Below are 14,924 nucleotides of genomic sequence, written 5' to 3'. Positions count from 1 at the left end.
AAAATCCTTTAGATGGTTTTCTGTTTTCTTCTTGGATGCCCACGGGAGATGCTAGAAAATAGCTGTATTTTTCGCAACATAGGAATTCAGACTGGAACTCTAGAGAAAGCCTCTTGCCCTCCTTGCTGTGTTCCTAGCACTGGTGCTCCAGGCATCATGGGTGGGAGCATTCTTTGTTGTATGAGACTGTTTACCTCACTGCAGCTTGCTTGGCACCCATATGAACCCTCTCCCTTCTCCGGCCATGCACATTCTGAAATGCCCTCTTTAGGAACTACTATGCATTACCCCTGAAAGTGCTGGTTGACTTGGAGGACTCTTTCCGACCATTGGGGGAAGTGATATGAAGGCATAATTACCATGTGTCAGCCTAAGTTTCTGGACTTACTGTCAAGGGGACACTGCAGCTCAAGAAGAAAGTGCCTTTTGTGAAGAATAACAAGAATGGTTTTTTTTCCCAAAAAGGTACCAAAAAAATTTTTAAAAGAAAGAGCAAAGTAGAGTCACAAAACTCAAAATGAAGTTTTAGAAAGGAAATGAAGGTAAGAAAGGGGAAACTGAGGAAAGAAAACATGCATAGCAAAGAACAGGAATCAACACAAAAGGCAAACATGTCCAGGCGAGGTTGCTGAAGGCAGAAACTTTGCTGCAATGCGGGCGCCTGCCTGGCGGTGAGGGTCATACTGACTGTCACTACACCTGCCTGGGCACGACACACAGTAACCAAGAAGAAATGAAACACAGTGAGTGAAACTCATATTATTTTCTGTTCTAAAGCGTAAAGACTGAAATTCATATTGAACACATACCTTTTCTTCTAAGTCCTTTATCTGTCGTTTCTGGATGTCTGTTTTATCTTCTAAGTCACGAATTCTCTGAAGAAAGAAAAAAAAAAACCCAAAGAGTTAGTGGGCATTAAGTTAAAAAGATAAGTTAACAAGAAGACTCTTCACTAACCTAAAATGCAGAACTTCCTACGAAAACATTAACATTGGTACTCGCAGCTGGAAACATCACAAATCCAGGAGATTGGATGTTTCAAAAATCACCCACACTTATGGTGCAAAAGCTAATTATACATATTATACATATATTTTAAAATTTGCTGCCCCTGTCTACTACGTGCATCCTTCCAGACCCTATCCCTGTGAGGGATGGGTAGTTCACAACCCACTGCTCTTGGGCTTGGCCATGAGACCTGTTTGGCAGGTGGCATGTGTGTAGGAGTGAGGAGCTGGAAGGCCACTTCCTCGTAGAGATAGCAGTATGTCCCAGAACTAGTGAGCAAGAAACCAACTTTGTCATGGTCATTTGGATTGGGATTTTGGTTGTTTATTACCAAAGTTAAAAATGGCTGAAGGTGAACACACAAATGCAAACAATCCCATTGTTTTTTGCTACCCTTTCTTTCCAACCTTATTTCAACTCTGCTTCAGGGCGGAATTTCATTACAAAACAGGATTTGCCAATTCTCATAAAACCAAGTAGAGATTATACTTCACTAAAAATTCCAAGGAGGGAAGTGATTAAATTAGGGTAAAACTAAACATAGTAAAAATAGCACAAGTAATCCTAAAGACAAAAATGTTAGTTCTGGAACTGTCTGTGAACTTACCTGTCAACTACATGGTAAAATTCCAGTGATTTAAATAGCACAGATTTGAAACCAAGATTACATAGACAATTATTTGCGAGTGAAAAATAGTCTTCCAATTTCGATCTGGCAATCCAAAGGCCTTTTAAGTTTACAGCACATGGGTATACAGTGTCAGCTTGTTATTTAAATGCCTCTTTTGGGAATAATCAGAAAATGGGGAATTGGAGTCTGAGAAGAAAACAGTGGAAGCTAAATGCAGTGATAATATAGAAAGAGAGGTTTTTATAATGCAATGTGGGGAGAAAAAGGGAAAGCTAGAACAAAGAATACTTGAACTTGGAAATCCTATCTCCCTTTTCTCTGAAACAATGGTTCTCAATTGAGGATGACTCTGCCCCTCAGGGGCATTTTTTTAAAGTTAGTTAATTTAATCTGAAGTATACGATTCAGTGGTTTTAGAATTTCACAAAGTGGTGTGACCATCATCACTGTCTGACTGGACATTTTTGAATCACATGTGGTCACTAATCACATCTGGGATGGGGTTGCAACTAGCATCTAAGAGGCAGAGCCCAGGAAGATACATAGGACAGCCCCCTACCATAGTTATCTGACCAAATGCAGGGACTGAAGAGACTGAGGAGTCTGGTTTAAAGGGAAGGGGTTAAGGTGCATGCAGGAGTGGATGAGAAGTTTTGGTCAGAGAGACTATCAAGGCTGACCTTGAAATTAGAGGACAAATGAATGCTGGGTACAAGAATGGGCCTGGAAGCTAATGGTGTGGGTACACGGGAGTGATGTGTGTGCTTGTGTGTATTTCCAGGCACCAAAGCTACTCAATAAAACAATGCATTTGCTAGACATTTCCACCTTGAGTTTGCACATAATTCCTTGATATGTCTACTGGATGTGGAGGCAGTATTCTACCAATAAAATCATGGGCCTCGGAGATTACTGCAATGTCTCTTTAGCCATCAAGTGTATGCTTGTTGGGCAACTTCCTACATAGGACAGGACTTTGCTAGATGTAATGGAGAGTCCAGACACCAGTGAGTTCTTGATCTCAAAGAACCATTCCAGTCAGATGGGGAGACAAAGTTTGAAACACAGGGAAAAGCAGCTCAAGTAGAAAAGATAAATGATGGCAAAACCATGTTTAACTTCATCACCAATCCCTAGTAACCAGGACACTGTTGAGTACAAAGAAGCTGTCTCTACATGTTGATTACATGAGTTATTTCTGTTAATGTGTGTTGCATGCTCTATTTCCTTTTCCTTTCCATCCGCTTGCCATCTAATCCAAGAGGGATCCCTGTCAGGTCCAAATCAGATCCCTTTTCTACCTATCTTATCTGTATTGCTAATAAGTCCACCAAATCACTGTATTGGCATCAGCACTGGTGTGACAGCTCACTGCCAGCCCTTCCTGTTTCTAATTTAGTACATCCATCTACAGCAGCTGTGTGTATTCCTGACATGTGAAATCATCAGGGTAGTCCCTGAGTTTAAGGGGGAGAGGAAGAGGAATAAGAATAAGGGAGATGTAGCTAAGCTACACTCAGAATATAAGGCCAACTCTTTTAAGGTCCAACATGATTTAGCCTTGTCTTACCACTCCAACTTCACCTCATGACCACCCTCTTGGCTCTCTCTGCTCCATTTTTATGGCCTTCTCTCTGTTCCTCGAATATTCCAAATGTTCCCACAATAAAGACTTAGACTCTGCTGTCCCTATCTTCAGGGACACTTTGCCAAGATCTTTGTGTGGCTGGACCCTGGATTTTAGACATCTTTAGAGAGGCCTGGTCTGACTAGCCAGTCTAAATCCTGTAGAATCCTGTAGAATCCTCTACTCCCAAATTTTTTCTCCACAGCACTCATGGACACTCTCTAAATTGCCTTGGTCATTGTATTTTGTGTTGTTGCTTTAACTCCCTTCATCTGTAGGATAGATAGATGAGAACAGTGACCTTTATGTCTTTGTCCACCATCACATTCCTAGTCTCTGGCACAAGCAGGCCCTCAATATGGTTGTGAAAAAGTGTGTAACAGGGTACGCAGGACAGATTTTTTTTTTTTTTAGTAGTATGCAGTCCATTATTATCAGGGAGAACATCCTAAGGGAAATAGATCTTAAACTGGGACTGGAAAAAATGAGAATATTTAGATAAATGAAGCAGACATGGAAGGGCATTTTAGGAGTGATCAGGCAAACAAAGGATTGGAGATGGGAGTCATGGCCCCAGTAGTACCAGGAAGAGGTCTGCATGAGTAGAGAAGAAGGTACGCTCTGCAGATTATCTCAGATCAGGTTTTCAGGGAAGGGGTAAGCCAGCTAATGAAGGACATGGAGAGATCTGCATAGGACCAGATTCAACTGGAAATTAGGATCATAGAGGCTTCTGAGTAAGAATGTACCATCAGAAAAGGTGAAAGAATCTGCAGTGATACGTATGATAAACTAAGGAGAGGAGAGCTGGAAGTCTTCCCCACAACTGGGTCCCCAAGGCACACTGCATATGGTTTTTTATGCCCCTTGTCAAGAGACATCAATTATAGTTATTTTTCTTTGAATTAGTCTCCTGTGACTCCATCAGTAGGTCCTTAGCTTTGTAAAGGCATGGTCCATGCAAATTCTCTATGTCTGGCATGGTGTTCAAAGTCTAGGAAGTGCATTTAAACATCTGACTGAACAAATGCATAGATGATGGAATCGGGTTACATCAGAGGACATCTGGCTGAAGCTGGGCCTGCTGCAGTATTGAAAGGTCCTTTATATACCTGGGGTTAAAAGTATGGACAAAATGCAACAGCTTCAAAATCACTTCAGGAGAGGGGCACCTGGGTGGCTCAGTGGGTTAAGCCTCTGCCTTCGGCTCAGGTCATGATCTCGGGGTCCTGAGATAGAGCCCCGCACAGGCTCTCTGCTCAGCAGGGATCCTGCTTCCCACTCTCTCTCTGCCTGCCTCTCTCCCTACTTGTGATCTCTCTCTCTCTGTGTCAAATAAATAAATAATAAATAAATAAAATATTTTAAAAAAAAATTTCAGGAGAAATGATAGATGGATGCAGTGCTATATTAACTATTAGAGATAAAAGACAAAGAAGACTCCAGGGTTTCCAGCCCAAGTGCTTCAGGAAATGGTAATTCTACTGACAAGGCAGGCAGATGGGGAAAGAAGGGAGCAGTAAGGATAAGAATGAATATTTAGCTCTGTTTCATATGTGAAACATTCAAAGAGAAATGTCCAATGAATAGTTAGGAATATGCTCTAGGATTTAACTGGATCATACACTGATGTATGACAAATTCTGGCCAAGAACTTCTGGAATAATTCTCTCAAATCAGAACTACTGATTACAATGGCAGACAAAGAGTAAGAAATAAGAACTAGAAAAGGCATTTTCTAGTGAACATTTGCTTGAGAGATAGAGAATTTCAATGGGAATCTGTGGGGCTTAGAAATGTAATATACCTATCCATTCAGACTGATAACTTAAAGCAAACAAAACCATGTCTTTCAGGAGTGAATCACCTTAGCTGGTTAAAGACTCAAAAGAGATGATAAGCTTTTAATAATAAACAAATTCAGATAATAATTTGTACATCTTAAAAATAAACACTGCTGTGGCTCCAATGGCACAACTCCTGATTTGTTTAAATTAATTAAATGCTATTGTAGCCTAAGAAATTTATGCAGAAGACATTTTCATTCCCCAAAGAATGATGCCAGGGAGTCTATTATTAAAGGATTTGAAAACTCTTTCCAGGGTCAAAAAAATCAAAAAAGTTTACGATGGAATCTGAAGGGCCAATGAAACAATCGTGCATGAGCTGACCATCTCCAGGACAAATGGCTGCCGAGTTCCCGTTACCTTGGATAGTCTGTCTGACTATAAAGATTCACAGGAACCCTGGCTACATCGTAGGTATGCTAAGTGTCATGTTCCCCGTAAACTATTCTTTTTTTTTTTTTTTAAGATTTTTTATTTATTTATTTGACAGACAGAGATCACAAGTAGGCAGAGAGGCAGGCAGAGAGAGAGAGGAAGAAGCAGGCTCCCTGCCGAGCAGAGACCTCAATGTGGGGCTCGATCCCAGGACCCTGGGATCATGACCCGGGCCGAAGGCAGAGGCTTTAACCCGCTGAGCCACCCAGGCGCCCCCCCACCCCCCGCCCCGTAAACTATTCTTACTGGTGTCATAAAATAACCTGCTCTTTGCCCACTCACCTTGAACTCTGAAGACCACACGATTCTTACTTCTTCCATAGTCCATCTGGATTTTGTACCAGTTCCTTGTCTCAGCTTTTGAGTACCAAACATGACAGCCTGCCACTGTCAATTTTGGGATTCTTCTGGAATCTGCTTTTTGACCAGGGCCCTAGTCCTCATCTGTCAAGCTAAGACATGAACTGAGAGTTGGAATTAAGAATTTTGGCTATCAATTGAGTGTTCTTGAGCCTTGCTGGTCTCGATGAGTCCCATAAATCAGAGATAATTCAGGTTGTGTATGACAGTGTAGTGCAGTGGTCAGATGCATAGGTCTTGAGTCATGCCTACCTGAAGGGTCATGCTGGTTCTGGAGCTTGCTATCTGGGTCATCTTGGGCAAAATTAAGCTCTCTTATCATCACTATCATTATCTCTTCAATTGGGATCATAAGAATACTTACCTTAGTGGGCTACTGTGAAGATTAAATACAAGGATGCAAGTTTAGTTCCTGACATAGCAAAAGCCAGTAAGTAAGCAGCAGCTTCCAGACATTGTTGGTGTTGCTGTTTGTTCTGGGAATAAAGGAAAAGGCCCTTGTTCTCTTTTACTCTATTCAGATAATTGGATTAGGCTAGGGTCTGGACTGGGATGAGTAACAGAACAGTGGCATTAGTTCTGTCCTGAGGAGACTCTTTCTTCCCTGCATAAGGGAGCTAATCAGGCTCCAGGATACTGAAAGGGTATTTCATGACAAAATAGTTCCCAAAATAGCAGCAGTATGCAATACTTCCAAAATGCCAACTTCCTTGAGACTGAATCTTTACAAAACTATCTTCCTCTCTCTGAGCCTAGGTGGAAAACAATAGTTATTTGCCTCTCTGAAAATAGTTTATAGCTCCTGGGCTTCTCCACACCCATACTCAGTACCATGTGCTTAGTACTAAGTCCCATTTGCTTAGTACCAACCCTACACAGATGCAGTCACTCAGTCCTCACCTGATGGGCTTGCTGTAAGAGCTCCATTCTCTCCTGAAGAATCTGACAGTCATACTCTCTGCTCTTCCTCAGCATCTGCCGCCGTAACTTTTCTACTGCTGTCCTCAGCTCCTCTTGCTGTTTTTCACTTAACAATTCACCAAACTTGATAACAGTTTCTTGCTGCAGAGCATTGTACAAAGTAGCTTCTAGCTCCTGGATTCTCTGGCAAACAGAATTAGAAAAGTCTAACTTTGGAACTTAACATTGATGTGTGTCAGGTGAACGGAGACGCTTGTGTTTATGGTGGTGGGGGAGTCACACATTGTTATAGTCATACAGGATCATAGCAATATGATAAACTTCAGAGCTTGTCCAGCCTGACTACCATTTTGCTAATCCCCTTTGTAGGATTCCCTAAAAGCCATCTAGTTAACAATACGTGAACTTCTCTGATGGGGAATTTGTTCTTTTTCCTGGGGTCCTGTCCATTTCATTTAGAGGAAGTTCTTACTATACTAAGAGAACTGTCTATCCTTTTGTTCCCAAATGTAGCTGAGAATAAGTTTGTTCCCTTTCATTTGACAGTCCTTCAGATATTTAGACATCTATCATGGTGGCTGTACTTTTAGAAATAAGCATTGAAAAGTGGCCTAAGTTGGAATACTTGAAATGGGAGATACATTTCATGCATAAAAGGCCACCTCTCTACCACACAACACATCTATGAACTTGAAGATGGCTGCACAGTCTCCACATCTTAAAATACAAATTGAGAGATATGATCTAAAAATGGCCTAGAGTCTTCAAAATTGGTTTGTTGTTTTGTTTTTTTTTAATGCTCTGAGAGTTACAGCTGTTTTAGCTATAAAATGCCTCCTTGAGTATTCTCTGTTTTAGGTGAAGTGTTTATTGCTCCTTATATCCTAGTTATTTTTTTAACATGCCTCAGATATAGGAGCCCAGACCTACAATCTTACCCCGTGACTTTGACAGAGGTGGATGGTCATGCCTCGGTAAGGGGTGTTTTCCTAGCTCTTGTGCTGGACTAAGCAGATCTCATCTTTTTAACATTAAATTTGGTTGTCTGAATGAGTACTCAGTCACGGGACACACAAACACACAACGGAACCCTATCATGTACAGGTGGAGGAGGCACGGATAAGAGGGTAGGAAGGGAGGGGGAAAGTGCTTCCTTCTTCATTCTCCAGGGATCAACTCTCATTTTCTCCTTTCCCCATCAAGTGGTGCTCAGAATCTCTTACTCATTTTGGAAGGGAAGACTAATTCATCTTTGTTACAAGCAGGGGTGAAGTGCTTCACTCTTATCCCCAAAGTGACTCAGGCTGCTTCCAGGAAAGCATTATAAAAACCTCTACTAGCAACTCCTTGAAATGTTCCTCTTTTAAGTTTGGTCTTTTTCTCCTGAGTCATAACTGTGAATTAATGGTGGGGTGGGGGCTTAGAAGACACACAAGCTGTAGTTCAATATTAGCAATTATGGATTACGAATTTGGTACGGGGAATGAAGCAAATGTGCTCCTCAGTAAGCACAACGTTCAGTAGGAGAGAAAAAGGCACAGCCCATTCACCAAAGAGCCTTCCATACTGTGGCTGGATTATGGTAGTGAAGGCCACACCAGCATTACCTGCTTGCTTTGTCAGGCAAAGTTCTTTTACTCTCCAAGCCTTCATTCTCTCTTATGTGATAAAGGAATAATCAGATTACCTATACTTCGCAGACTTGTTGGGAGAAACATGTGAAGTAAAAATGTATATAGCAGACATTAAAGACTCTATCATTCTATCACTAAATTAGGCTCCCAAACAATTGGATTTAATAAAATTTCTCTTTAATCCACAGTACCACCCAATCTGTCCTTCATTAAAGCATTTTATAATAACATACACTTAATTTTTTTAAATGAAGCATAATTAAATACTTATTAAGTTTTGTAAGATTATTCTAATAGGAAAGAGGTAGGGAAGTATTTGTTCTAAAACCGGAACTGGAAGCCACTGAATGAATGACTTCACGTCATGGTCTATCCAAGCACTTGGCGTGACAAGTGAACCAGGATGCTTTACTCCACGGTAGAGAACTGTGAACACTCTGGGTGTCTTTAGTGCTTGCTGTACCTACCATATATGCTTGGTCGAGAGCTTGTTTTCTGTAGTCTAGTTCTTCCTCTAGATAGCCTTTTATTTTGCAGAACTGTTCCTATAAAAAGGGGGCCATAATGAGAAATAGAAAGAGTCAATTGAGTTTACTAGGAAGTGATAAATTGTACTGATTAATATAAATTGTACTGATTAATTCTTCTCAAATTTCAACATAAGACAAGTCATTAGCATTTGCAGGGTCAAAGATATTGTCTGTTAGGGAAATGGGAAATAGTTCAGTTTTCATAGCCTCACACAGGGAATGTGAAAATCAGTGGAAAGAAGTATAAAAGATAGAATGACCAATCCACATGGAATATTTTAAAGGATTTTTATGCCAGTCCAAGAGAGTACATGGTTAAGGGCAGATCTGATTTTCACAAGGTAAGTTAGTAACTAGTAAGTATATCTGTGCCAATATATTGGCAGGGTCTATTTTTGTAAGAATGTTTAGGAATGTAATATGCACAGTGGCATAATAAAACATAATAAAAATTATTCAAAATTATTTGTGTACAATTAGCAAACACAAAGATTGATAATGATTTAGAGAATAACTTAAGAGAAAGCTTCTGCTCCTGCCACAAAACCCGGACGAGCTGGGACTTCAACCTAAAGTTCCCCTGCTTGTCCTCAGTTTCCACATCCATGCTCTCACATTGCTAGCATCTTGCCATTAGCATTTAAAAATAAATCTTTGTGTATGATGTAACCGCAAAGTACAGTCAATTCTTTCTTTGTGTGCTTAACTGAAGGAACAAGGACATCTTCCAATACTGGAGGAAACTTGACTGAATCCACTTTGGAGAGACTGTCTGCATGCGGCAATTGTGCTGGTGACTTTTCTGATTACCTCTGAGCTCCAGAGCCTAGAACAGTGCCCAGTACAGGCTGACAGGGTAATTAATAATTTGTATATCTGAAGAGTTTTCAAGGTTCTTGGGTTGTTGTTGTTTTTGTTTTTTTAAGGATTTACAGTTCTTGTCACATGCTTTGACTTTAGAGTCTAACCTTTTGGCAAAATAGAAAGTCCATGTAAAAGATAGCAAAAGATGTGTAAGTTGTCACATACTATATAAATACAAGTCATCCTTATTATAGGATTCCCTAATCTGATAGGAATCACTACCTGGTTTTTAGTGTAATAACACTAATGACAGTACAGTTATAAAATTCTAATGTATTCCTTTAAGTTATAATCAATAATTCTTGTGCTTGGGAACTTAAAAAAATTTTAATTGTAGTAAAAGACACACAACATAAATTTTATGCTCTTAACCATTTTTAAGTGTACAGTTCAGTAGTGTTAAGGATATTTACATGGTTAAGGAGCTAATCTCCAAAATGCTTTTCATTTTGCAAAACTGAAACTATACCCATTAAACAATAACAACACCCCAAGTTCTCTTCCTTTTAGCCCCACAGCCATTGTCTCTACTTTCTAGGAGTTTGACTACTCTGAATACTGACGTAAGTGGAATCATCCAGTGTTTGTCTTTTTGTGACTGACTTATTTCACTTAGTATTATGCCCCTGAGGTTCATCCATGTTATATCATACAATTTCCTTCCTTTTTAAAGCTTGAATAATATTCATTGTATATATAGACCACATTTTGCTATCCATTCATCTGCTGATAGACACTTAGGCTGCTTCAATGTTTAAGCTATTGTGAATAATGCTGCTTTGAACATGGCTGTACTTTTTGAGACTCTATCTTCAATATATTTGGGCATATACCCAAACATGGAATTGCTGGATTGGATGGTAATTCTATTTTGAATTTTTTCAGCAACCACCATAGTATTTTCCTTAGCAGCTACACACCATTTCACATTCCTACCACCAATGCACAGGTTCCAATTTCTCCACATGACCACCAACATTTATCTTGTTTTTTGATAGTGGTCATCCTAATGGGCATGAGATGGTTTGGAGATTTTTAAAATCAGAGTTATACCCATCATTTCTGTAATTTTTACTATGACTCTATATGGTGGAAAAATTATTTAGCCTAAGAAAAAAAACCACTTAATTAAATTTTTCTTCAGTATTAGTTTATAGAAATATTATAAAAATACAACGTATTTTTGAAGAATATAACTTGAAATTATGGGATACTTCCAGGAGTTCTGTTCCATAGTTTGTACACAAAATACTGGGAAGCTGCAAACTTGCTTTTCAGTGCCAGATAAAACTGGTAGAAAATAGTTGTTTTCCATTTGCCTTGTCAATTTTTCTTTGTTTTTCTGATACCTCATCTTTGTACTCACCATGTCACTTTCCAATTCCATCATTTTCTGGTGTAGAGCAGCCTCTGCTCCTTCAATTTGCTGGATCCACTAAGGAGTAAACAAGACAGAAAAGTCTGAAACGATTGCTTGATATGGTGTATATTTTGCAGTCTACTGAGCTGCTTTGTCTATTCTTATATCTCAGAAGCAGAGGAGAACTGAAGTGAAAACTTGGTGCGTTTTATGTCTTAGGTCAGGAAATATAGTCATACATTCATTCATTTGTTCATTCGTTCAACAAATGCATTCATGGATGTCTACAATGTGTCAGCCACTGCATTACATACTAAGGTTTTGATGGTGAATAAGACCAACATGATTTTCTTTTTTTTTTTTTTTTTTTGGCTTTCCTTAGAGAATACCATAGGAGGCTTTCTTGGAAGTGACAACTGCAACAGAGTCTGATGAATCTGAGTCAGAGATGATTAGGCAAAAATGACAGGACGGTTTCAAGCAGAAGAGATATCCAATTCTCCATGGTTGGGGGGAAACATGATAAAAGAAAGAAGGCCAGGTGAGATTGGAGAAATGGCAGCTTTTCAGTGTATGAAGCTGCCAACAGCTAAGTGTTGAAGAATCATTTTTGTTGAGTAGAGACATTTTAAATCACATAAAAAAAAACCCACCTTTCATAATACTTAGAATATATCATCCTGGTAAATGGCACTGATGTTAACACTGATTAGCACCCTGAGTAAAATTAGATCTTGAATAACACGGCATGAACTTACCAAATATTTGGTTTAATAGAACAAATTATTATAATGGGTCTCTCCTAAGTTAAATATCAGCTTATCCCTCAGGGAGGCAGCTGGGCATTATAATCGCGGGGGTTCTAAAGGCACACTACCTTGGGTCTAATCCCAATTCAAGTTTTTCATACTGTGCAGCCTTAAAAGGTTGTCTGATTTCTCTAAGCCTCAACTTTCTTTCCTATAAAATAGGTTAACAATTTTGAGGATTAAGGGATAAAATTAATGTAAGGCGGTATTCACAGTGTATTGAATATACTGGGTACCCAATAAATTCTAGTTTGGGGTTACAATGTATTTTTGTACTTCTATACTGTTAGAAATTTGCCTTACTATTAGAAATTTCTTTTTTAGTTTATCTGTGATAAATCATGTGGTACACTGAGCATTTTTTCTATATACCAAGGCCTTGATATTCACAAGGTGACACCATGTCTGACAGCCTCTTAGGTGAAAGAAGAAATGCCCAGGAAGACTGGAGGGGATACAATCTGAGTTCTTGTACATGTACGTGGCTTCCCCCTGCAGCAAATTCCATCAAAAGTCATGGGTAAATAGCCTCATAATGCAACTGTATGCCATCAAGCTTTATCAAAATGCTTCTTTTCACTTGCTGCCCATTATCATTGAGAAACAAATTCTCTTGTAAAGAGTGTTTTTAAGAGTATAGTAAATTGAAGCAGTTCGGTCATGGGCTTTAGATACACATTTGTGTGTTGACTCGAAGTCCTTATTACTTGTGATGCAGGAGAAGTTCCTGAAGCCCACATCTCAATGTCTTCATTTGGAGAATGCAAACAGTGGATGAATATAGGACAGCTGTAAACAACAATGAGATCTGTGCAGTACCTGGCCCATAACATGTTCTCACTATGGTCACTGTTCTTACTATTTTTTTTTAAGATTTTATTTATTTATTTGACAGGGAGAGAGACAGGGAGAGCACAAGCATGGGGAGCAAGAGAGGGAGAAGCAGGCTCCCCGCTGAACAGCGACCTTGACTCAGGGCTCGATGCCAAGGACCCTGGGATCATTACCTGAGCTGAAGGCAGCTGCTTAACTGACTGAGCCACCCAGGTGCCCCTCTTGCTATTTTTTTCTGAGAGAGAGAGAGAGAGAGAGCAAGCACAGGCAGGGGAAGGGACAGAGTGGGAGGGAGAGGGAGAATTTGAAGCCAATTCCCTGCTGAGTGTGGTTCCTGACATGGGGCTCGATCCCCTGACCCTGAGATCATGACCTGATCCAAAATCAAGCATCATACACTCAACCAATTGAGCCACCTAGGCATTCCTGGTCTTACTATTTTTAATATAAAGTCACAAGATGATTTACTTGGTGGACATTTGTCTAGGTTCAATCTCTGATTATATTATATATCAGAGATTATATACATAATCTCTGATTATAATCTATATATAGATTATATTCCTAGGCAGCCGAATGCTATTCAAAGTTGCAGTATCAGAAACTTCAGGATTCACATTTAGAACTCCTGGGAGGGGCGCCTGGGTGGCTCAGTGGGTTAAAGCCTCTGCCTTTGGCTCAGGTCACAATCCCAGGGTCCTGGGATCGAGCCCCACATCAGGCTCTGCTCAGTGGGGAGCCTGCTTCCTCCTCTCTCTCTGACTGTCTTTCTGCCTACCTGTGATCTCTATATGTCAAATAAATAAATAAAATCTTTAAAAAAAAAAAAAAAAGAACTCCTGGGAGATAGAAATATTTATCTGTGATTCCCAAAGGTAGAAGGTGACTTTGAAACTTGTGAATTGTGAAGACCTGCACAGAAGGTAACTGCCCAGACTATAGGAGCACTAGTTCTTCCACTTAAATCTTCAGTGCTAAGCACACTGTCATCCCTCCGTACATGTTCAACTGAACCCCTCATACCTGTCTTGCAAAGGAGGTGAGTGGAGGCACGAACTAATTCACCAAAGCTCTAAAAGAGCAGGTCCTATGGGCTCCACATAGGGCACCTCTTGCTTTCAATAAGATGCTTAAAGGGAATTTGGGTGCAGCAGTTAAGAAGATCATGGACTCTGCAAACAGACTGCTTGAGTATGAATTCTGATTCCATCATTTTCTAGCCGCGTGACTGGGCAGTTACCTACCTACCTTCTCTGTGCTTTGGATGCCTTACATATGAAATTCCTCGCATAGAACAGTCATACCAAGACTTTGGCAATTAGAACAGTGCCAACTGCAAAAGAAGCCCTATGCAGGTGTTAATTACGGTCAAGTTCAAGTTGCACCACCTATCACACAGGGCAGGGAATGGAAGATTTCTTCCAATAATTTAAGTAAATGTGAGGCACAGAGACCCATTTCCCTTTTCTTTTTCCTATTTACATTTTCTTTTCCATTTACCTCTCATTTCCTTCATGTCCGAATCCTTGCCTTTTACAGAAAGGCAAATTTTCTTGGTATTCCCAAACTAAGGTGACTTTTCTTGCAATAAAGAATTATAGTCCTTTAGGAGTCCAGCTGAATGAGACACTCTGGCTTTTGCTGCCAAGTAAACGTAGCAGACCTGGGAATACAGACTGTGTTTTCTTCATCCAACTGGATGTCACTGGAACACTGTCCTGTGGACATTCACAGTCACTTGTTCACTCCTTCAGTAAACATTTGTTGACCACCTCTTAGATGTGCTCAACTGTTGTGAAAAGCTAGGCAAACAAATATGGATATCATATTTGCCCTCATGGAGCTTAAACTCTAGCAGTAGGTGGTTGGGGGGCATATAACAACAGCAAAAAATGAGCAGCCACGTTATAGTTGTTAAAAGTCATAGTAGCCAGATGCGTAGTTCACTGTGGAAACAGAGAAAAAAGCCCCTAACTGGGCTTGGGTGAATAAGAAGGCTTCCCTACGTTGGGGATGTCTAATGGTTCAGATTTAGCCAGACCAAGTTAGAAAAGGAAGACGGGA

The 14,924-nt window shown here is 40.0% G+C and overlaps 1 protein-coding gene across 1 annotated transcript in view; it reads right to left on the bottom strand.

The window, feature by feature from the left end:
- The window catches only part of JAKMIP2 (janus kinase and microtubule interacting protein 2), a 167,982-nt gene that overhangs the window by 13,379 nt on the left and 139,679 nt on the right, over positions 1 to 14,924 (bottom strand). The window contains exons 17-20 of the mRNA XM_080803645.1: positions 11,224 to 11,292; positions 8,931 to 9,008; positions 6,809 to 7,012; positions 810 to 875 (exon numbers count right to left, since the gene is read on the bottom strand). Of these exons, the coding sequence (XP_080659771.1) occupies positions 810 to 875; positions 6,809 to 7,012; positions 8,931 to 9,008; positions 11,224 to 11,292 (417 nt within the window). The remainder of the gene's footprint in view (positions 1 to 809; positions 876 to 6,808; positions 7,013 to 8,930; positions 9,009 to 11,223; positions 11,293 to 14,924) is intronic.

This window comes from Martes martes (genome assembly GCF_963455335.1).
Source record: "Martes martes genome assembly, chromosome: 5".
Classification (NCBI taxonomy): domain Eukaryota; kingdom Metazoa; phylum Chordata; class Mammalia; order Carnivora; family Mustelidae; genus Martes; species Martes martes.
This window is presented reverse-complemented; position numbering and strand designations above follow the sequence as displayed.